This window comes from Phoenix dactylifera, chromosome 12 (genome assembly GCF_051530095.1).
Source record: "Phoenix dactylifera cultivar Ajwa chromosome 12, Ajwa_hap1_PhDact_Kaust_v1.1, whole genome shotgun sequence".
Lineage (NCBI taxonomy): Eukaryota > Viridiplantae > Streptophyta > Magnoliopsida > Arecales > Arecaceae > Phoenix > Phoenix dactylifera.
This window is the reverse complement of record NC_143201.1, coordinates 30,294,145-30,319,289: the sequence shown is the minus strand read 5'-3', so window position 1 is coordinate 30,319,289 and position 25,145 is coordinate 30,294,145. Positions and strand designations below refer to the sequence as shown.

The window sequence follows — 25,145 nt, the reverse complement described above, 5'->3', positions numbered from 1 at the left end:
GAATGATACTCTCCACTCTCTGATAGTGATGCACAAACGCATGTGCTTTTCCTAGGCTGTAAAACAGCACAAAAACAACCCATTTGCTTGACTATATATGCTACTGACTGGAAATCTATATGTTGCTTAAGTCCAAACGTGTTAAAATAATTCAATTTCGTAATTACAATCATCTGTGATCTAGACCACTTTAATGGTCGTTTAACTTAGATCATCAATTATAAATCAGGGGAAAGATTCAAAAAATTAATTTTCACCATTATAATTCATAACCAATAACCAAACTACTCATACAACTTTGTGTATTAGAATTGAAGTTTACACAAAGATTAATGCCCTTATTTTGTAAAAGAATCTGCAATAGGATCACGCATTGGTTAAGTTTAAGTATTTATATGGTTGACTATTTCTTATGGTGTATCTGACATGACATTAGTTGCTTCTTTCCTCATTCTATTTTTCACCGTCTCAGAATCTAATGCACAATCAGGAACATTAGATTCAATATGCATCAGCTACAATCCCCAGAAAAGGACTGGATCATCTAGTATACAATAGAAAATTCTTCTGTTGATCTCACTTTATTAGATTAACATGTTATTAGGCCAGTCTCAGATTCTAGCCTAATGGTAGGTTTTCAGCAGGGTTATGAATGGATCATTATCCCTTTTTTGTACCATGAGTTCGTATTGGTGATTCATACCTTAATTTCGTTTATTATTTTTTTATATCAGTTGCAGTTCAATCAATATTTTAATAGAATGGACAAAAGCTGGATAAATAAGTCGAGATCCGATGCCGAATATTTGAATGGAGTTCAGAATTTCGTTAAATTTGCTTTTGAGAAATCTGAAATGAATGGAAATATTTTTTGTCCATGTCAAAAATGTATAAATTGTTTTGCTATCGCTCCACAAACTGTTGAAGAACATTTGGTATGGAATGATTTTCTGAAGGGTTATACAGAATGGATATTTCATGAAGAGTCTAAATTGTCGTCTTTATCTAACGAACCCTTAATTATAGAACACACTGCTAGTATTGGATCTAGTAGCATAGACAGAAATCCTTTTGTAGAAGATGATATGAGGGGCTTACTCAGAGATGCTCTTGAACATAATATTAGAAATTTAACAGATTTTAGTGGAGAGCAAGAAGGAGCTCCAATGGGTGATGAGCATACTGTTACTGAATCTATACATGTTGAGGAACCTATAGACACTGAAGATAACACAACTCGGTATCATAACTTGCTGAAAAATTTTGATAAAGAACTATATCCGGCTTGTAAGAATTTTACGAAGATTTCTTTTATGGTGCATTTATTCCATTTGAAATATTTGAATGGATGGTCTGGAAAGTCTTTTACTATGCTTCTTCAATTATTAAAAGATGCATTTCCAGAAGATGTTATTTTGCCGTCAACTTCTTATGAAGCCAAAAAACTAGTAAAAGACTTGAATCTTGGATATGAAAAGATACACAGTTGTTCAAATGACTGTATTTTATACCGTGGTTAAAATATTAATGAAGATTTGTGCCGAACATGTGGATCTTCACGATGGAAAAAAACAAAATGAAGACGAGCATGATTTGTCGAATGAAGTGGATGCTGCACAATCTAAAAAAATTTCGGCTAAAGTTTTGAGGTATTTTCCTCTCATACCTAGATTGAAAAGGATATATGCATCATCAAAGACGGCTTCCTTAATAAGATGGCATGATAAAGGATGTACAAGGGATGGAATGTTAAGACATCCAGCAAATAGTTTAGCATGGAAAGCATTTGATGATAGGCATCACGAATTTGCTTCTGATGTTCGCAGTGTTAAGCTGGGTTTGGCAACTGATGGATTTAATTCATTTCGAACGGACCAAGAAAACGAATCACAATCGGCGTCGTCAATGCAAAGCTCGACAACAACCCTTTACCTTAAGTGTATGTCCTTGCTTAAAAAAAATTTACAGGTAGTAATGGTAGTCTGTAATTTAAACAAATTATTCCATCACGCTCTTTGTTAGATAGGAATGAGTTCTACATACAGCACTTGGCCAGTTGTTTTGGTTCCATATAATTTGTCACCATGGATGTGTATGAAACAGTCTTCACTTATTCTGTCAATGGTTATTCCCGATGATAATAGCCTAGGTAATGATATAGATATTTTTCTGTAGCCTTTAATAGATGAATTGACAAAGTTATGGCAGGGTATTGATGCATTGATGCTTTCACTGGCCGAACATTCAAATTGCGTGCAGCTCTTATCTGGACAATCAATGATTTTCCTACATATGCTAATTTATCCGGTTGGAGCACTAAGGGGCGTATTGCATGCCCTTCTTGTGGAGATTCAATTTATTCATATTGGTTAAAACATGGAGGAAAATTCTGTTATATGGGTCATCGTCAATGGTTAGAAGCAAACCATCTATTTCGACATCAGAATAATTAGTTTGATGGTACCATAGAGTTGCGATCTGCACCTATTCCGCCAACTGGAACTGAAGTTCTTAAACAAACTCGTGGCACTAACTATATACCTGGTAAGGCATCCAACAGTTCAAAGAAGCGGGGAAGGGGGGATATTGGCAGTTCAATGACACAGGTTTTTGGGGACGCTGACAACTTCGAGAATGATGACAACGTTTATGGACAGAAAAATGACGATGGCACAAACTCGGTATCTACACAGAAGCAATTATGGAAAAAAAGGAGCATTTTTTTTGAATTACCTTATTAGGAGTATAATCTTCTTCGACATAATCTTGATGTCATGCATATAGAAAAAAATGTTTGTGATAACTTGATTGGAACAATGTTAAATCTTGAAGGAAAGACCAAAGACAACTTGAAAGCGCATCTTGATTTGAAAGACATGGGCATAAGACAAGAGCTTCATCCGAAAGAACAACCCAATGATAAATATTTTATACCTCCTGCATGTTACACAATGTCTATTCCAAAGAAAGATCTTTTTCTAACGGTTTTGAAAAATATGAAGGTTCCAGATGGGTATGCATCGAATATTTCAAGATGCGTTAATCTTATAGAGCGAAAACTTTCGAATCTTAAAAGTCACGATGGCCATATTTTGATGCAAAATATCTTTCCATTGGCTTTAAGATCGTCAACACAGAAACAAGTTCTTGCAATTGTATATCAGTTATCATCCTTCTTTAAGGCATTATGTTCCAAAGTTCTTGATCCCAAGGAGCTTGATCAATTGGAGTCTAATGTTGCACTAACACTATGTCATATGGAGAAGATCTTTCCTCCTGGGTTTTTTACTATTATGGTTCATCTACTTATTCACTTGGTTGGGGAAGCTAAACTTGGTGGACCGGTTCACTATCATTGGATGTATCCTATTGAGAGGTGATATTCTTAAACTTGAATGTCCATATTTATTATTAATATAAATATGTATCCTATTATCTTCCTCGATGTTGATGTTGAGCATTAAAATTTTTTGTTGAAGGTATCTTGTGCGCTTAAAGGAATATGTACACAATCGAGCCTATCCCGAGGGATCGAATGCTGAGAGATATATTGCTGATGAGTGTTTGACATTTTGCTCGAGATACCTTGAAGGTGTTGGAACTGCTTTTAATCGACCACAAATGAATTACGATATCATACATAATGCAGAGGAGTACAAGTTCTCATCTGGTGGAAGATTTGTGGGGAAAGCTGAAAGTACTGTAGTTCATCACAAATTATTGGCACAGGCACATCGTTATATCTTACTTCACAGTGACTTAATATCCGAGTATCGCAGGTCAATATGATTATAAGAAATCATAATTTACTGTCATATCAGATATAATATTCAAAACAAATAATTTTTTTCTCGTGCAGAGAATTTTTAGTGGCTCAGCGAAGCGCCAACAATAACATTCATCCTACCCCAAGGATTGAGCAAAGATGGTTGGTTGAGTTATTTCCTAAATGGTTATTAAAACAGGTTAGACGTTGAATCTTATTAGGTCTTTTATTATATTCTACGATCGGAACTTTGAAAAATTAATTATTAACTGGCTTAAATTTTTTTAGGTACCGACCATGATGGAGAGACATTGTTCTAATGAATTAATAGTCCTTGCTCGAGGTCCGAACAATATTGTCAACAGATATGATGGGTTCATTATAAATGGTTTTAAATTTCATACAAAAAAACATGAAAAATTTAGAAAAATCCAAAATAGTGGAGTTATGGTTGAGGCGGACGGAAAAATTTATTATGGTGCCCTAACATATGTTTATGAGTTGGATTATTACGGAAACTTTAAGGTAGTATTATTTCGATGTGATTGGATGGATATAAACTCATCTAGAGGTTTGAGGCAAGATATAAATGGCTTCACACTAGTAAATTTTTCAAGGTTGATACATACTGGTGTGCTATTGAAAGATGATCTATTTATTTTTTCATCTCAAGCTCAACAAGTGTTCTTCGTGCAAGACTCGAAAGATAAATATTAGTCTGTTGTTATTAAAACTAAACCTAGGGACTTGTATGATATGGAAAAAGGGTTAGCAGAGGAGGATGATGAGACTTATACTCAGTGTATGCCTTTTAATGTTGCGCCAATTGATGAACTGAATTCTACTAGTTTAGTTAGGATGGATGTTGAATGAGAGCTGGCTAGTATTTTAATGGTAAGAAAAATATTACTTTATGCATTAAATTATTTTGTAATTTATAAATTATTTCTATACTTTTAATATTTAACTAATATTGATTCTTTTTTGTGCATACTAGATTACAACATGCCGCGAGGAGAACGTTTCAGAGATATTGAGTTTCAGCACACATCCGTGGGATCTACTTCTGATCGTTCCCAGCAGCCCGATGAGCCCCATACTCAGTCCGGGTCCCAGTCTACGCACGCGCCACCTGCAGATTGTCCAGATACGGATGACGTGGACGACCTGGGTAATTTGATTTACAGTTTTTATATTAATTTCTCTTACAATCTAACTATTTTAAATCATTTGCCTTTAATGGACTTCTTATTTTATAGATGGACTGGGGAGAGTGAGGAGAATACGAGGGCCCACTCGAGCACGGGACGTATGGACCCTACCTGAGGATGAGAGAAGATTGTCGTCTATTGCAACGAACTGGGGCAGCCCATCAAGAATGCTGCAAGCATTTTATCCACTTTTTTAGGATTGGTTGCGCGGAAGGGACAATTGTGTCTGCTCAACTATACGAAATGGAATGAAATGCTTCCTTCGTATAAGATTGAGCTTCTTAGAGTTATTGAGGTAAAGAATTGAAGTTGCTTACTATCTTCAATTATTTTTTGATTTAACATTGATATAACATTTTTGACTTTGATGTAGAAAAGTTTGTCCTTCCTGCAAATAGCCATGATTGGGTGCTGAAGTCCGTCAACCGCAAATGGAAAGAATATAAGGCGAAGCTAAAAGTGGATTGGAAGCACGAGGGCATGATTGAAAAGGAGGTGGCCCATGTTTGTCCTCCAGATGTAATCTCTCATCGGTGGTGGGAGCTTGTCCACTACTGATTTTCCAAGAGAGCTCAGGTTGTGTATATTTTTCAATACCTTAGATTGTATTTACTATTATTATATATTAGAAATTTATACATTGTATAAATTATATTGTTTATTGTTTTTCGGGGAAGACATATTCCAATATTGGTAGAGCTGCTCGAGCATCGCAGACTGTTCCTCACACTTCAGGCTCCATTAGTTATGCGAGGCGTAGAGCTGAATTCGACGCTCTAAAGCGTCGGGAAAAACTAGGAGGAAAACCGTGAGAAAATTTTCCGTCGGGTTATTGCCGACGCTTACGTAGCGTCGGCAAATTCCGATTTTTGCCGACGCTTTCGTCCTACGTCGGCAAAAACTTTTGTCGCTAAAAGTCTAAAAAAGCGCGGAGATAAATTAGTTTTCCTGTAGCGTCTAGGCTGTCTTTCCCATGAAATCGAACACACTGATAGATGTCCCACCCCAATCAGCGCAACGGTTCCAATCTGTCCGCCATCCCAACCATTGCCATTGTTCCAATCTACATTGTTCTAGTCGCACCGCCTAAGATGGAAGATGCACCGAGATACGCTGAACAAAAACCACCCTATCCCGACACTCTGAGATGATGCCCCATCCTGACATATGTTGCACAGGGACTTGAATCCTTCGTACATTTCAGAGGTGCACAAACTGGATGATGCACGAAAACTTCTGAGATACATTATCCTACGCAATATCATATACGACAAAAAGAGCCAGGCAAACGAGAACCATAAAGATCATAAACAGTACATGTCTATAAATCCAAGCTCAAAATATTATAGAACATAGACGGTAGCCTATGAAGTATATGATAGATCCATCACAGAGTGACGAAACAAATCCCGACATAAATGATTTTTTTAAAAAAACATACTAGGCACCAAAATAGTACTCAGCTAAGACATCCTGATCTAATAAACTGTGTAAGCTCGTGAAAATTTTGTTCTCTACTCCCCGCCAGAATCAGGTGACCCATCTCCATATGAAACCAAGCCTCTCTTTCCGCCAGAACTGCTGGATGGTGACCTTGACATCTCCTTGCTCGCGCGCTTTGGAGAGGGAGTATCAGGGGATGACCGAGACCTGGACCTGGATCTGGACGGAGACCTGGAGCGCGATCCAGAGGGGCTTCCGCTCCTGGAAATTGACCTGCGCTTCTCAAAACGGGCCCCATCTCGTGCACCACGGGACCTTACTCTCACAGCAACAGGTGAACGACTACGGGCTGGGCTCCTACTGTAGCCACCTTTTGCTCGGCCACGGTAACCAACAGGGCTACGTGAAATGCTCCGAGTGCGGCTCCTCCTGCTTCTGTACCTGCAGAGACATCAAATAGTCCGTAGCAATAGATATCCATAAACTAATAAGTACGTTACAACAGTAACAAATTCTATCTAGAACCCAAAGCATATTAGTTCAGAGAGAGAATCACCGAAGAGTCAAACATTATGACTTGGAAGTCATACCATCTTAAGGCAGCAAACTTGACAGATATTACAAGGTTGAAACATCCCAAGACTTGAAGGTGCCAATTAGAAATCATTTTTCATTTTATACATGGCTGTCTGATCTCAGGACTACTGGCCTCTGATATTTTAGTTTTCAGAGGCTATAGCCTTAAATATGAACAGATATGGATGCGCCTACGCCACTATAGCGAGAACACATAATCAAGCACTTAATTTAAAGCAATCTGCTGCTCAAGTCTACAAGACGAAAAGAAAGAATTACCAGTTTACAGCATGGTTAGTCAGGTGAACAGTGTCACCAGAAAAGGAAACACAAGGAAAAGGAAAGCCACAATGAAGTCTAATTTGGAGTCATTGATTATCCATGAATTTGACGCACAAGCATCCTGACCAAGTCCTCAATCTGATAGATGATGACCACAGTTTGATATTCACCATGCCCTCTTTGTTAGCAAACGAATGGCTCCATCCCATTTCGCATATTTTAGAGATTTATAGCTTTTATAGACGCGAAACAGTGGCTAAAAGAAAAGGGAAGAAGGAAAAAAAAACATGATAATACCTTGGAGGCGTTCTTCCTCTTGGAGGGCTCCTATATCGCCTTGGGGGCGTACGGTCACGGAAGCTTCTGTAGCTAGAATACCTGTTGTAAAAAATAGAACATACCCAACAATAATAATAGTGAAAGCAACTTCAGTAACTACAATGGAACAATGACAAACAACAACAACAAGAATCTCATCCTTGCAGTGACTACAGACTACTCTAAATCTCATATGTTAATTCATTACCTGTCACGATCGCCTCTACCACCATAGCGATGAGATCTAACAGGAGAACGGTCAGGAGAAGGAGTCCGATATCTTCTAGCATAGGAGTACTTATCACTGAAACCTCGACCCCTTCTGATGCGCTTTGGTGAACCATCCGGGGAAGTACTTCTTGACAAACTTCTACCATGGTTAGATGGTGGTGATAATGCCCTGCGAACCGGACTCACTGGACCTCTGCTGATGCTTCTTCGTGATCGAGACCTTACAGGGCTTCTGCTTACACTTCTTCTCCTGGGAGGCCTTATTGGACTCCTGCTGGGACTTCTCCGTGCTAGAGGCCTTGCTGAGCTTCGACTAATGCTCCTTCGTTTCTCCCTGACAGGGCTTCTGCTTATGCTTCTTCGCCTAGGAGCCCTCTCCAGGCTCCTACTAGGACTTCTTCGAGGCAAGGATCTACCTGAACTTCTGCTGATGCTTCTTGGACGAACTTTAACCGGGCTTCGGCTTATGCTTCTCTGACTTTTGGCCACTGGACTTTTGCTAACACCTCTAACTGGGCTCCTGCTGACACTTCTAGCCGGGCTTCTGCTGAAGCTTCTTCTAGCTGGACTTGGACTACTCCTTCGGTGTGCAAGAGCAGGGCTTCTACTAAGACTTCGTGGAGGAGGGCTCCTGCTCACAGACCTTCTAGGGCTGACACTATGGCTTTTGCTTGGACTCCTTCTGGGGCTGATACTCATACTCTTGCTCATGGACTGGTTAGCACTCACACTTTGGCTCCTGCTCATCAATATCAGATAAAATACCGGTTCCTGAAGAAGAGGTAAGCACAAAGAATGACTGAGTGTGAGGAGAAGAATAGAGAAACCTAGATTTGCTTGGCTTGCCATCTGCAGCTAGCAGCCTATTCTCATCTCTGTCTGACTTTGGTTCTGAGATGCCATTGCACCGCATCTCCCCATTTTCTCTTGGTGATTTGGCTGCTTCTCCTGCAGGCATCTCATTTGTTTCACCCTCTTTTGGCCAATTTGCAATAGTTTCCTTCTCCACATCTGGTGGTGGATGGTCTTCAACTGCCAAAAAAAAGAAATTAACACTGGCACACAAAAAAAAAACTAAATATCTGAAATTAATAGATCAAAATAATTAATAAGTTACATGAAAGCTGTGAATTGGGACCCACAGCAAAAACCTCCAAGAAAAAGGACGATAGTTTTGTCTAGGCTGACTGTTTTTTACTAAACCCGTCCCTTTACCTTGGACTGGTAAGAGAAGCTTGAGAAATGATAAAGCAATGGAAGTATGGGCAAAAATGTATATAATATTACAGAACTTCACCCTTTTCGCCTACACTTCAAATCCACGTCTACTGATGTGTGACATCAAGAAAATCTAAGAGGTGTGGCGGCATATATATGTTCGCACATTCCATACTAACACCAATACCACGAGCCCAATCAAAGCCGCACAAGAGCAAGCAAAAACACAAGCATGAGTGACACTGAGGACTTGCTACAAGAAGCTGCTGCCTCCCACCAAAAATGACGGGGGAATGGGCATTCTTTCAAATATGTTACATCTAACACAAGAGTTTGAATCAGCCTATTAAAGCACAACCAAATATGGTGCCTAGTGTCATAAATTTAATTGTATATCTATGCATTCTTTTGTATAATGGATCCTACCTCCCTTTGACAATCCAATTCACTCCCTTTTCTATCGCTCTTAAATAATGTCAAATAAGGCAAGAAGAAAAAAACTTGAAAAGGTCAAAAAAGGAGACAGGACAAGTAGCATCCTATCGTCAGACACAAAGCAAAAAAGGAAGATTGCAGAAGATTCTAACCAATTCAAAGCATAATTAAAAAAATCTACTACTTACAGGATTAATTGGCCCAGCACTTATCATAACGTTACTGTAGAAATAATTTACCCACAAGAAAAAAACCAAAAACAGCATTGCCAAGGTTTGACAAAAAAAAGGAAGAAGCAACTTTTTGACATGATTAAAGAAAAAAGGATAACTGCTTTGATATCTCACCATAACCATTCCTGCATTTGAGTCAATATTGCACACACACAACAAGAACACATTGACCAAGTATCTACCCCTTAAATGCCAATAAAAATCACATGTTATCTCAAATCCATAAAACAGAAGAACGAAAAAACACTTGAACCTTGAGAGTACAAAATCAAAGCTGGAACATGCAAGGAAAAACAAATATGCAAGACAAGAGAGCCACAAAAATGTGGGATAACACAGAATATTTTGATCAGCATTTATCTTTTACTCAAGTCATCATGATTCTTAACCAAGAGTCATAACCATGAATCAGCTGCACAAACAAGTATTTGGAATAGCTGATTTGATACCAACCAGAAATTTGAGAAGATACTTTTGACTTCCGCATTCGGTGTTGATTGTTTTCTCTATCATCATCAGAGCTGCCACCACTTGTACTCTCAGTTTCTGAGTCGCTTTCAGTTACCCTGGTATTAACAAGTGAAAAATGTTTTACTACTTTAGGACATTTGGAGAAAGATGAAACTCTAACTGTTCAATCAAAAAGAAGATCAACAGCCCATAATGTTCCACACGGCTTCATAATTTTGTCATCCCAGACAAGAATTCAACCAAGGAAGCATCATGGATCAACTTGTCAGAACATTCAGAACAACCTTCTTGACTTGCGCCTTGATTTTTTATCACGCCTTCTACGCCTTTTATCGCGCCTCCTATCCCTCTTCCTCTTCCCACGCTTGTATTTGTCTCGCCTAGAGTACTTCTTCCTTCGCCGCCGCCTGTCATCACTTGAACTGCTGATATCAGATGACGATGAATAAGAATCAGAATCACTGTCAGACTCTGAAGATTCAGTTTCTGTATCCGATGAACTATCCGATTCTGATGAATAATATCTTCTTCTCCTTTTCTTCCTCCTTGCTTTAGAAGATTTCTTATGACGTCCCCTACGGCGTCCTTCACGGCTATCATCAGAAGAAGAGAAATCCTTCACTGATTTTGGTTTAACAACTTTCTTTTTGTCTGCACGCATGCAATGACCAATAAGTAGTTGGAAAAAGCTAAAATAATTAAGAACTACAAAAAAAAGAAAGGTAAAAAAGAAACCAACACATAAAGCAATGCATTAGCAGTGAAATGGGCATTAATGATGCAACAAAATAAGCCTATTTGGCAAATCTTAGCTAAGTAAATTACCATGCACGACCGCTCCATGGTCTTTAGTAGCATTAAATTCGCCACAGTTAGTAATCTTAACTGGAACAACAGGTTTGGAACCATCAACTTCAACATGCTCTATGTTCCTCAAAGTTTCTTCTCCAGATATAAGCTTCCCAAAAACAACATGTTTCCTGCTAGAAGGGTATAAGAGAGATGTTACCAAGGCAAAGGTCAGGCTAGCTATTATCCACAGTAATTACCACAAATAATGGGACAAGTATCTCGAACAAATAGAAATGAGATACTGTGTGCGCTTTCATCTGTGTAAATATGTTCATCCATCACTGTGTACACTGTTTACATTTCCGCGAATAAATCATGGATATTGGTTCGTGAAGTCGTGTTCTTCCAAGCAGTGAGAGGTCTGATTTATGAGATTTGCTATTGCATAAAGGGGCAGTCTATGAGTACATTTGTGTGTGGAACACACATCCGGGAGTGAGATGATGTGTGAGATGACGTGTATGTATCACATACACATGCATTGCAGAGAAGCAGTTTGCTTTGTACACGTTGATTACAGATGCTTCTAGCAGTAGAATGGTGGCAAATGTCTGCATCTTCATGAGAATATTTAATGCATCCAAGGTTCATGATATTACAGCAAAAAATATATTAAGGAAAAAATGTTTGCACATATACATACATACACGCATGGATGCAAGTTTTGCATGTAAAACAAAAGCGCCACATGCATATGCTTTACATATCCGCATGCACCAACTATTGTATGTATGTAGATGTATATCAGTGAATCAAGAAACTTATGTAAGTTCAACAAAAAAAACTGACCCATCAAGGTGGGGAGCAGCCTTGAAAGTAATAAAGAACTGGGAGCCATTAGTGTCACGACCAGCATTTGCCATAGATAGAAGACCAGGACCATCATGACGTAGCACAAAATTTTCATCTGGAAACATCAGAACATATCAACCGTTGATTGCCAGAGAAGTTGAGCTGAAGTCACCCAGAAAGCCCACATATTGCTGCCATCTAAGTGCATAGACTCGTAGAACCACACATACTAACATTTACCAACAAAAACAAGGTCATGTGTACTCTCATAGAAGCACATTAATTCAAATGGAGTAATATTATGCACCATTATGTTGCTTAAATATTCACTGGAAGTCTCATCATGTGAACAACTAATTTGTCATAGGAGTCAAGATTTAAGGATTAACCAAAAAAAAAAAGCTTACTATATGACTGAAACAGTTCAACTAATAACAAGCATTATGCTCAGAAATAACCACTAAAAAATGAATGAACGCAATTAAAGAATATCCAGCCAAAAGGGATAGTAACACACAAAGACCAGAAATACATTAAGCATCTTGTCAGAATGAACTAGAAAACTTGATGGGAGTACAATCAAATAATTGGCAAGTGAAAGGTCAGATAGTTTTTTTTCAACTCACCACAATTTCAAGAAAGGGAAAACCTAATAAAAGAAAAACTATAGTGCCTGCTCCTCATGGGTATATTGCAACTCAGTTGTAAAAAGGGTGCAATACAGTTGATAAACTTAACCACCACATCACAATAACGAATGAAATGAAACCTTTAAATTATATTGACAAGTTTCAGAAAGGACGAAAATTAAGTGAAATCAGATTTTAGCGCTATAGCAGAAAAGATTGACAAACTATACAAAAATGGAAAAACAACCACCCTCCCTCGACTAAGCATGATGCATGTAAACTTGGACTCAAATTTGAGGCCTAGGAGAAAATTATTAGTGATGCATATCCAATGCATTATGTATCTCTTTGTAAAAAAGTTTTCACAACTTAATATGAGAAAGTAGTATAGACAATAAAAGTAATTATGCATCACAGAACTTAATATCCAACCCCATAACTATCTAAAGAAAAAGATGCCGTAACATATCAGTTATATTTTTTCCCTGTACAATAATAATTTTGTCATGTAACATCCTTTTAAAGCAAAATATTTTGAAAAATATAGATAAGCTGCATAAACATTGCAATGCATGATGACCCACAATAATCTGAACGTCACATCATACCACAGTGGCATGCAATAAGATTTTCATGAATCCCAGTCATGTCAAGAATTCTGCCATATACACACCAAGCAGATTGAAAGCAAGCAAGCATCTAAGTATGAGCAAAGAAGATATTATACTATATTTAAATCAACGATCTTCAATTTTTTTCTAAAATAAACCAAGTTATTGACTAGGCACATCATATTTCGATTGTTGCCTCCAAACACATCATCCCCCGTTAAGCCCAATGGTCTATCTTCAAATGCGCTATATGCCAAGAGCTGTTTGCTGAGTTTAGAAGCTAAGTTACCTGGAAATTTTCCACCATATATGCTCTCTCCACCTGTTCCTGAAAATTATAAGAGAGTTCGTTAGAGCTAAGGGAATCAATGTTTAAAAAATTAGTGATGTACCCAAGAAAATATGGTTTTCTTATTAGCATCATGGAAGATATAAAGTATTGAGGATTGCTGGTCATTCACAACTAACAAGTCAGGTAAGTATACTAGAAGAATTATGAGAAATTGGAGATAAATAAGCAAACTTTCTAACATAAATGAGAAGGAAAACAAATATGCAAGACAAACAAACAAGGAAACTGTCGGTATTGATGTTCCACCTACAGAAAAATGAAGGACATGGAGAGCAGACACCTACCTCTCAAAGTTATCTAGGTTCACTTGTATTAAAGTTGGTTCAGTAACAAGGTCTCCATCAACCAATGAAAGCCTCCATCATACAAGATTGCATCAACTAATTACTTAGGTGAAAGGCAGAAAACTCTATAAACCCTTTCTAGAAATGACTTCTTTCATGTGTTCTCTTGACCAACTTCTGCTCTATCTAGACTTGGTACCTCAGAAGCTATCACATCATCATCATATCATACGTCAAGAACTCAAGATTAATAGATCTAATACTAGAACAAAGGTGACATAGTTTGAATGTATCAATTTATCCTATACGACAAAGACATGCAAATGATAGCTCATTCCAGTAATATACTGCATCCCTGTTCAATATTGATCAATAACAATCCACAACTTGGAGAAGATAACAATAGTGATTATACCAGCCTGTAGTAGAGCATAGGACTAGTTACTAGTATGTAAAAATTGCAGTAGAGAATCACTTTCCCCTTTAAAGTTGTCCAAGGTGGCATGTAAAGAGTAGGCGATAAAAAGAAAAAGGAACAGTAACCTGAAACTTGTAACTTGTAAATTCATGTTAAACAAGAAAGTATAAATAACATTGTCAATAAATTGGAATGTGAAGATGCACATGCATGCTCATCTGCCCACAAATCACCAAACATGTTGTAATTCCAAAATGACTATGAATGTACAAATGTGACATGTAAAGAAGTACTATTTTATATAACTTTTCAAGCACGGATATGGGCGTATACAAGTCTTGATTATACAAGACTTACAATACAAATAAATTATCAGTTTTTATTCTACAACCATCCGGAGATGAAGATAGAAAGCCTAGATCATAGAAAGATAACCATAAAAAGATATTAGAATTAATATAACTCTGTGCATACAGTCATACCACAAGCACAGCATACGAATGTAAGTAAGTCCATCTATTTGCAAATCCAATATCTACATTTTTTATGTTTAAAGTATTATAACGCACACAGAGAAGTTAGGCATACAAGAAACAACAAAACAGAATTTTAAAAAAATAAATAAATTGGAATCAAGACAGATCGAACATCAAATATATAAGTTTAAGCCCTCTAATCTTATCCATCCACATAAATGAATTATATAGCGCTAAACCCACATGAATTTTTTGAAAAAAAAGCGTCATAGAAGCCACAAACTATGATAAATAGAAAATAAGAAGAGAGAATTCAAAAGATATCAGCATTCAAACACTTAAATAACGACCAAAAGAAAGGCAATGCGCTCTTGAGCATTCAACAGTCAGTTTTCAGATGAAAGCCAAACATCCAAGTTCCTGTGTTCGAAGTATGATAGATTATTAACTATTACAGGGTTAGCTTGGAAATGACCAAAACCCATTTAACTTATAGTTAGAGAAGGCATTCTGAAATTTTAAAAAACTGCATAAGAAAGAAAAAAGACCCCAGCCTCCTCTGTCAGTTTCACAGACTTGAAAAAAAGAAAAGAAAAAATTGCATATTGATATAATAAAATGATGGAACCAAAAGCACCTCCTAGATAACTTAGACTTCAAAAGAGAAATTGCTAAGTCACTATAAAGATGATACAACACCACTGAAGTGGTAAGAATGGGGTCACATCTAATATGGTTCATACTTAACCTTATGATTTTTTTTTTTGAGACACAAAAGGAAAAGGAGGGAGACCTACCTGTGCTATAATTACCTAGGTCCTAATACTAGGGATGCACCACCCAAGATTTGAACCCAGAACCCCTCAGGTTGCCAGGCAGAGGGATATGACTACTGGGATACATCCTACGTCATGATATGGCAGACTCATTTGCTCAATTCACACGATCCAACATTATCTTAGACCAATCACTCATGTGCTTCCTCTAGTGCCTCCAGTATGAGCCCAAAATGCTTGCTACATTTTTATCACAGGTTGAACAGCCATCCTCATTTCAGAAACATCCATCTTATGCACACATCCATCAACTAACCAGCATTCTACATCACACAATAAAGCTGACAGACATATATCCAATATTGAGATTTGAAAAAAAAAAAATAAAGGAGTAATGACCAGAGAACATGTCCAAAAATCTGGCTGTTCTTCAAACAATCTGTTTTTGTGATACATTATCAATTACAGCCATAATTATCTTTCCATCTAAGTTAGAAAAAAAAGATCTATTTGGGAAATCTCATCAATCAAATTAAACTGCAAAATTAACATGCATACTACCTTCAGCAATACACCATTAACATGTTAAATCTTGACAAATCAAGCAGTACAATTATCTTCCATATTCCAATATAGCTGTACATGATTTATATGTTAGTATGACTAAATATTAAGGCACTGAAGAGAAAAACCATGAATGATTCAAATTCTGCAATCACCTTATCCAGTATAAACAACACAGACTATGACGTATACAAAAGACAAAGAACAGACACATAATAACAACACATGGATGCTGAGAATTGCAGAAATAATTCATAACGACTATAGCATATTCCCATGCCTTCTTCACATAATATTATGAATCCAAAAGAATGGTGCAAATTACAAGGTGAACCAAAAGCTAAGAGCGGGTACAGATAGAGGCCATACCATCTCGCTTTGCAAAGTCACCACCCTGCCAAAATAACATATATCATTAAACATCCTTACAAAAATAAAGCACAATTTATTTAAAGTCAGCTTTGATATGGTGAAGCGCACTGAAATTACAAGGGAGGACAACATAGCAAAATACAACCTTAAAATACTACATGATAAGAAAAGCAGTCGTGACCACCTGCCCTGTATCCTACAGCATAAACAAGTGAAACTGACTAAAAGACAAATGCCATCACATCTAACTCACGCTAACAGGAAAATATATCACACAAAAGGCAATGCCGGCGGATTAACAATGACATTGTGTTAAAGTTGAAAAAAAGAAAGGACATACTTGTGCCATGAACCCTTTTATAATACGATGAAAGATGGATCCCCTGTAATGCAAAGGCTTCCCAGTTGAGGGTCCAACTCCTTTCTCACCTGTAAAAGGCCAAATTGATCAACCCGGATAAAATAGAATGCCATGAATGTTAAAAAGTTTACCTCAAACACAGCTAAAATTAACAAAGGGAGAAGCTTTTTCTTCTCCTTCGGGGAACCATAACATCGACTAACAATTTAAGCTGGCATCCCACATACTTATAAAGGTTGCAAAAACATATATAAAAAAATAAGATGATTAATTAAAACAGGAGAATGAAAGAATGTGCCCAGAGCAAACAATGATCTTCTCCCATGTGCAGTGCAATGACTGCTAATTGATCAATATCTTAAGCAAATAAAAATTTCTTCATCACGTGTGTGGATGTACCATGGCACGATACATGCCTATAATTCTTTGCATAATCTGTCACCCCAAACAATTTGAAATGACCAAGAAGGGATTACTAAAACACAGAATTTTGCCGGCAGAAGACTGTTTAAACATTCTATTCATATAAATAACATCTTTGGCATTGTCCCAACCAAAAAATTGGATAATGGAATAGGCTATGATGCATCACCGCGTACACAAACATGAATACGAACAAGGGAGACGTGACCTGCATTCTCAAAATGGAAGCATGGATACAATGAAACCATGATCTACCAACGTTAGAGAATCATTAACATTAAAGTTGGATGTAGAATTATCATCGTGGGAAAAAAAAAATTTGTGATGGTTGTCCATTGCGCTTAATCAGAGTTACCTCACATTTTGGCCCGTAAGTATGTTTCTTCACTACCTAAATCTTAATTGACGACTAGTTCAAGGCACAGTTTAACCATTAACACAATAACAAATTTTGATTCATTTGTGACAAGACAGACAATGTCAGCGCATCCACCTGATTCTTCAGTCTTGAGTTCTTTCTTTAAAAACAATGTGCAGGGACAGCTCTAAGAGAAGTCCATATCTTCCTTGACAAATTTTTGCATCTTTATAGGCAAATGATCATTTCCCTCTTTTATTATAACCCCCAATTTTGCGCTCTCTTTTCTTTCAAATATATTTTTAAAGAAAACAGTCAAACCATGATTAGTATTTTTTTTGAGAAAAAAAGGGCATCCCGATACGCAGTCTTCCCCTTACGTGCAAAAAGGCTATTTCCTTATTCTGAACCCATAACACCTAAGTCATAATCAAGCAACCTTACCATTGCACCAAGTTAAGCTCTCAAGATTAGTATAGTTTTAACAAAATAAAAAAGAAACTACACTGTAAATTTTTTTTTCTTTTTTCGTTATGTCATACTCAAGGATCAATATTAGAACAACATTGAGAAACATATATAGTGATATTAGGAAATGAACAAATTTTTCTATCATTCTAGATGGTGTGCTTCATCTGATGTCATAAATGTATAACCACCCAAATTCCAAAAGAGAGATTTTAAGCTAGCTAAAATTCACTATGCCATTGGTTTCACCTTATGTTACGATTATTTTGAACACAATAGTAATCGATACACTAGTTGTCACCTAATAACCTTGCACACATGAAATGAAGGTAACTAGCCCAATCAACCACTCTTGATTAAGCCCCTACTGGATAACATGTAATCTAGCGACCCCTTTGAATCAACTCTAGCATCCATGTAAAAAGGAAATCAACGTATAAGCTGACAATAATCCTTGCAATTATGATGGAATTAACAAATAACAAATCAGATATATAGATTAATAACAATTCTAGAGATCCATATTCTAATCTAGTTAGGGGTTTAGGAGCCAAACTTGGGGACTTGTAAGGCTCCATATTAAATGCATGTTTACAATGATTACAAGAACTGAGTTCAGACCAAGGAACAGATGATCCATATAAAAAACATGGAAGCATATGATTTTGGATTGTAATATCTATTAAACTATAATTTATAGCTAAAAGACTGCTACGTAGTCTCCACTGATACATACTATGACACCAGATTATCCGCAATAGAACAGTTCTTACCTTTGGCCCCTTCATGCAAAACCTGTATTTAGATGTATCAGCATACATCTATGAACATCCAGCCCAATACAGAATAATACAATTGATACAAGCTTGAACCATAATTTTTTGTTTTAGTAGTATGCAGAACCTAAACAGTTTTGTTTATACTCAGATGTCAGGACAGTTTGAAACTTTACCTTATTGGTTTATTTGTTTTTGCTTTACTTTTTTAAGCATTTGAGGGTCCAATCTAAGAATTGGGCATGGTAACCATGACAAGAAACTAGAATGTGACAATATGGAGTTTGCATCATTTATAATTTTTCAACTGTATAAATAAAAGAAAGGTAGGGATTCAGTGTTTTGCTTCTTTTTGATTTTGGTCATGATCAGGGAGATCCATAATCTCATATTTCATTTTTGATTTTTTGACCAGTTAAGTCCAACTAAAAGACAAAATAACAGAGGACAAAAGAAGATCATGAAGTAAAAAAATTGAGGCATCAAGAGTCCAACTTAACATGAAAAGAGACCAAACAGCACAGATAAAGTTAAATTTGACTATCCAAGTCTCACACTTTCAAGTCTAACTACACATTTATGTATAAGAGTTGGACTAGATTTTACTTCAACCCTTTCAAAAAGAAGCTAGCAATTTTAAAATCAATAATAGACCATCCAAAATGAAGATTCAAACAGTTGAAGATGATCTATACTTCACATATTTTGGTGGTCTCTAACTTACACATCAAGTTAGTAGGTATCAATTGCACTAATATAGCAAATATGTGATAGGGTATATAATTGAAAAGTCTACTTTATGGATCATGATCTACATATATTAAAACATGGCTAAATTTAAATTCACTAGATTTTGATGACTAAATCATTGTAAAACATAATATCATGCTATTAAAACCCTCCATTTTATACCGGCTTGATGATCAGGTTAGAGACCACCAAAATATGTGAATTTTGGTTTCTAGATATTTTTTTAGTGTCGATCATGTTCAATGATTGGAATATTGAATTTAAACAATCCATCATTGCTTTTGAATCATTAATTCTTTTTTCAAGGACAACATAAAGTAATGTAGTCCAACTCTTTATATAAATCTAACTACGCCTAGAGGTTTCTAAAATTGTCAGCTATCCATCAGATCAAAATATGTGTTTGTTAACTAAAGAATGAAGAGCGCCTGTACACACACAACACATAATAGTTTTCTTGCCTGGCGATACAAAACCTGAAACATATTTGTCTGACTAGTGTGCTCCCTTGTCAATGGCTAGAACCTCATTTTTGAAAGCATGGTAAGGCACTCAGAAAAGTGATGTTCTGATAGTTTATAGACCATGCACATGAAAATTGTTTTTTGACTAATGGTTGAACTGGACAAATACACATATGTAATATGCATGTATAAAATGAATACAGAACCATCGCCGAACTGCCCGATTTGGGACGTACCGAGCTATCTCGGCGACGAACCAGAACGGTTATGGCATTCAAAACGAGAAACCAGCAGGAGGGGAGAGAGAGAGAAGGAACGAGAGGAAAAGAGAGAGAGGGGGGGAGGAAGTGAGAGGGAGCGGGAGGGAGGGCTGCCAAAGCCCCTCCTCTAGCTCTCTGGGGCCCTCTGGCTACCTCCAGAGCCCCTCTTCCCTCTCCCTCCCACCCCCCTTCCTCTTTTTTCTCTCTCTTGTTCTTTCTCTCCCTCGCCCTCTCTGTTGTCTCGGTACAAGCCCGGCACGGAACGGTACAGAGGCATACCAAACCGTGTCGCTGGCCGATTGGTACAAGCTTCGGTATCGACACGGCAAACCTTGCATGTATGTGTGTACATATGTATATATATTTATATACAAATATGCATATATAGGCGTGCATATGTGTATGTAGAAGCAACAAATGCAGATATAATCTTAACCAACTGTCATCAATTGAAAGTTTTGAGACAGATGTGTGAAAGAGTACCAGCAGCTAGAATGATGTAGATACACTGAAACCAGGATATGATTTGTTATCAAAATTTCACATTCCCGCACTACCTAGATAAATATGTTTTTATGAACTTCAAGTATTAAAATACTCCACTAGTATATAACAGCCATATCTTTTTCTTGGAAAATTGCTATCTCAATCAGAGGAAGAATACAGAAATAAATAGAAAAGGGTTTAACCTGGGACATGAACATTGGAAATGATATTAGTTGTACGACCTTTTTTAAGTAGAATAACAAATAAAGAAACATAAAAAAAGAAAAATAAAGCAATTGGAGTCGCTGGTAGTTAGAATCTGAAACATATGTACCAAAATAGCTCTCAGGTGCAGAAGCTTCTTACCTGTGCAGAGTGCCCGAAAGTTTTCAGCAGTCTTGGGAACAATGTCAGCAAATAGCTGTAAAAACAGAAAATTTAGGTAAGGAATCCAGTATCATGCCATCTAGAGAGGGTACAAAAAAAAAAAGTTAGGCCAAACGACTCCAATGCAGATTTGGGAATGAAAGGCTCTATCAGAATTTTATCACAGCATAAAGGCAATCACATTTGAATCTAGAAAAGCAATTAAAGGAAAAAGAAGGAAGAAAACAAGTACCTCAAAGACCATCCTTTCTGCAGGACCCCTACCAATAGCCACATCCAAGAAGACAGTTGGGTTCTTTGTTTTGCCCATTTCAACCTTGGCGAATCAAAAACCAAGCAAGAAAGATTTGATCTGCAGCTTTTTAAAAGTTAAAAAATTCATTCAAAATTATTGAGAGGCTATAACATAACTCATGTAAGCAATGTCAAAAGCATCACCAAAAAATTAAAAGAAGAAGAGGAGAGAGGGGAGGGGAGGGAAGGGGTTTTAAGATTTGTCTCCCCCTTTATGCAAGTCTTTTGTGCCTATTAACCGATAGATGAGATCGTCAATACAATCAGAATATGGATCATAATAGTAGGCAGAACTTTAGAGTAAAGCAATGGGATCACGCATAACATAAGCACTCCAGGAGAACAACCGTAGTACTGATCTAACCGAGCCACTGAAATATATTTTATGCAGTCGCCACATATATGGCTATTTCTCAAAAATGCTTACAACCGATGGAGGGGTATCCCCGATCATCCTCATGAAAGTAACCTCCTTATCCAACCCCTTTGATATTTCAGCGGCAAAAAAGAAATAAATCGCCTATGGACAAAAATAAAGCCAGCCACATCATAGCATGACCAAATCTTGCACCATCGCGGATAGGTCTCCAGAACCCTAAACCCTGCCTTAATTCTACAAAATCTTGACTCGTTCGCAAGGAAGAAACGCAGATTCAGACCCGAAACCCTGAACAAAGATAATCAAACCCCTCGAGCCAAGGAAGGATAAAGCTCTAGAATGGATCGATTACAGAAATAAGAAGAAAATATAGTTAAATTTCGTAGACGACTAGATTCAATAAACCAACTCCACAAACACGCATCCGATCTTTGATTAATAGAGAATATTCATATAATTAAGGATCGGGCATTCGTAAACCTAAACCTTCGCTTAAATTTCCTAAACCCTCGCTTGAATTTACAAAAACCTAACCTGTTGTTCGTCAAAGTCACGGCTTCGAGCGCAGAACCCTAACGAAATATCATCTCTGAAACCCCAAAACAACGAACCGGGAAACGGTGCGATCACACCGAAGAATAAAACGACGAATTCGATCAGAGACGCCAAGATTAGATGAAAAACTCCGTAAACACGCATTTGATCGTTGGTAGATGGAAATCTTCACAAAACTATCGGACAAACGGATCGAATCGACGGGAAAAAAGGAAAGAGGAAACCCTAGATTTCTTCTCTCTTTTACCTCGGAGAGGAGAGAAGACAAACGAACCGAAGCTAAGAGCAGCTGCTGCTGCTCGGCCACAGAAGAAACGAGCGAAGATAAAGTGAGCGGCCCAGAAAAAACCTAAGAGCCGCAGGCCTCGGTCGCCACTAGGACATGCGTTTACCATTATACCCCTAATTTCGGAATGTATTTACCCTAGTGTCTCTGCATGCTTAGGGATCCTTTGTTTTGCGGATAGATTTTTTTTATCAAAATATTTTTTTGAGAAATTAATTGATAAAAATGGGATATCTGAGACAGAAGTTTTGACACATTGGATTGCTCATAGAAATATGATATATTTAAGAATAATTGATGTTTAATTAAATATCTAAAAAATATATAAAATATGTATTATATTTTAATAAATAAATATTTGTTTATAGATTTTAATGGTTTAAAAATAGTTTTTAAAAAAATCTCAATTTTCATCGGATAGAATAGTAGCTTTTTTTTTTATGTTTCTCATAATTTTTTTTATAAATATTAATTTTATAAAAATGTTACTTTGAAAATACTAATTAAATAAATTTTTTTTTTTTAACCACATTCCTCTCTTCTATTTTTGCAAACTAAACGAATCGTTAGTGGTGACTGTGCCCGCGTGACATGGGAGGACGCGTGCGCAATCCGGCACATGTAAGCTAGAAACCATCTGCTGGTGAGATCACGTGCGATACACGTACCATCAAGGCGTCCGGTGTTCTATCCATACCTACCCGGATTTTGGAATCTAACTCAACTCAGTTTTTTTTGGTTTTTTTTTGGTTCGAACAAGGAGCAGTTGAGCTTATATTACAGGGTCTGAAAGTTACACGGGAACAAAGAAACTCATATGTGCAAAGTACATAACCTAAATATTACTAAAGGATATCTAAGTAGTAGCATTCAATGCAGCGAGACGACCATCCTGCTAATCGCTCGAGTCATACCAGACCGGGTTGGGCTCAATTAGCCACAGTTGGATCAGGATGACTATCTTGCCCGTGTCACATGTTTAAATTTCTTCTCATGCGATCGACCCTAGCTTAGATCAATAGAAGAAATGTAGGTCATGTCTTAAGTGAGAGGATTCAAAAGTGCTGAGTAATTGAAGTAAAAGAAAATATAAACATAAAAAGAATGGGAATAAGTACCAAAAAGAATGAATTAGGTTGATAGAAATGGAACATATCAGCCTTCATCCAATCCAACCTCGTATCTCCTCGAGGCACCAAATGGTTAGATGTATTAAGATAACAATCTCCAAAAATATGAATCATGTCGGAAGAAAGGAAGCATTCGATGTGGAAACTAGTGCGGAAAACAATATGATTGTCATGAAAGGCTATGGGAGATCTCTTTTTTTCCCTCTTGTATGATGCAAATTAGTAGTTATATGCGGCAATAATTATTCTATTTTGATGATTTGTTTCCCTGGTACCTTCCTTCATAGCGGTTATCCACGGTTAAGTAACTTCTCGTATCTTAGTATCTTGTCTTAGACTTGTGATTCTAGATATAAACTACCCAAACAAGGCATGGCCGGTTGTGCATATCAATATATAAACAACTCAATAAATCCTTGTCGATTCATTATAATTAGTTATTTTGGGTGTAAAGAGTATGACTTAATTGAATGGTCCAAAATTCCATCAGGAATAAATTCCTCCTTCTCATGTCGAGAAAAACAAGGACTGTATAATCAAACAATATATAAATGTATATGCATGAAACTTTCTATACGAGATCATATCTACTCGTCTCTAAGGCTGCAAATGGGTCGGGTCGACCCGAGACCTGATCCGGCCCGACCCGCGTAGACCCGACCCAATCTGAATTTTAGGATCCATGGGTTTCGGTCAGGTCCTAAAATTGGATCTGAATCATTTTATGGGTCGGATCTGGGTTTAGCGAGCGAATCTGATCCGACCCGAATGGACCCAGAGAGAGAGAGGGGAGGGGGAAGCAAAAGAGTTTTTTTTTTTTGTATGTGTGTGGGTCGTGTAGTCCGTCAGGATTCTCTCTCGATCTATTACACTGTTGATACCTCTGGTGTCTCGGTAGCTGGTTTTTTTTTTTCCTTCTGTTTTTTTTAACTCTTGCAGGGAGGAAGTGAGGGAACACTGAACTGAATATAGGCCATCTGGCCATGTGCCAGTTTTCTGCGATGGAATTGGATTTTGGAAGAAGGTCTAGGTTTTTTTTTTGTCCTCCTGAGAGGGGAGCAGGGAGACACCAAGTTCCGTCCAATCAGTCACATAGGGTGTGATATGAAATTTGGCTTGCAAACCGACTTAGTTAAAGTCATGGGTCATCAAGTCTTTCAAGTCATGGGTCACCCAGCACCTCATAATTACGATATGACCAAATTAGATTTGTCCAAATTTTTTTCCAAAAGCACAAAAAAATAGATCCAATTTGGATTCGAACCTGACCCGAACCCAACTCGGATCCGACCCGACCCGATCTTCACCCGGATCGGATCTGGATCCAAAATTAGAACTCGAACAAAAAATCGGATCGAATTGGGTCACCCAGGATCTGACCCGACTCGACCCATTTGCCTTCCTACTCATCTCAATTCTAAAGTCAATAACGGAGCATCAAAAATGAGAAAAATATTT

The 25,145-nt window shown here is 37.3% G+C and overlaps 1 protein-coding gene across 9 annotated transcripts; it reads right to left on the bottom strand.

Annotated features, from left to right (window-relative positions):
* Nucleotides 1-6,295: 6,295 nt before the first annotated feature.
* LOC103703923 (uncharacterized) lies at nucleotides 6,296-22,651 on the bottom strand. 9 transcript variants are annotated; one of them, XM_088708125.2, is made up of 14 exons: nucleotides 22,519-22,651; nucleotides 21,276-21,395; nucleotides 21,023-21,077; nucleotides 16,651-16,739; nucleotides 16,308-16,332; nucleotides 13,358-13,396; nucleotides 11,826-11,943; nucleotides 11,010-11,167; nucleotides 10,469-10,835; nucleotides 10,167-10,279; nucleotides 8,655-8,859; nucleotides 7,805-8,566; nucleotides 7,576-7,656; nucleotides 6,296-6,861 (listed from the first exon to the last, which is right to left on the bottom strand). In XM_088708125.2, the coding sequence occupies exons 2-14, from the start codon at nucleotides 21,351-21,353 to the stop codon at nucleotides 6,492-6,494; spliced, it is 2,460 nt and encodes an 819-aa protein (XP_088564251.2). In that variant the 5' UTR covers nucleotides 21,354-21,395; nucleotides 22,519-22,651; the 3' UTR covers nucleotides 6,296-6,491. The 9 variants fall into 9 exon arrangements, with proteins under 9 accessions (XP_088564251.2, XP_008785212.3, XP_017697447.3 ...); XM_008786990.6 differs by having other exon boundaries at nucleotides 11,010-11,164; XM_017841958.4 differs by having other exon boundaries at nucleotides 11,010-11,164; nucleotides 21,276-21,401; nucleotides 22,519-22,646.
* Between the last annotated feature and the right edge of the window lie 2,494 nt (nucleotides 22,652-25,145).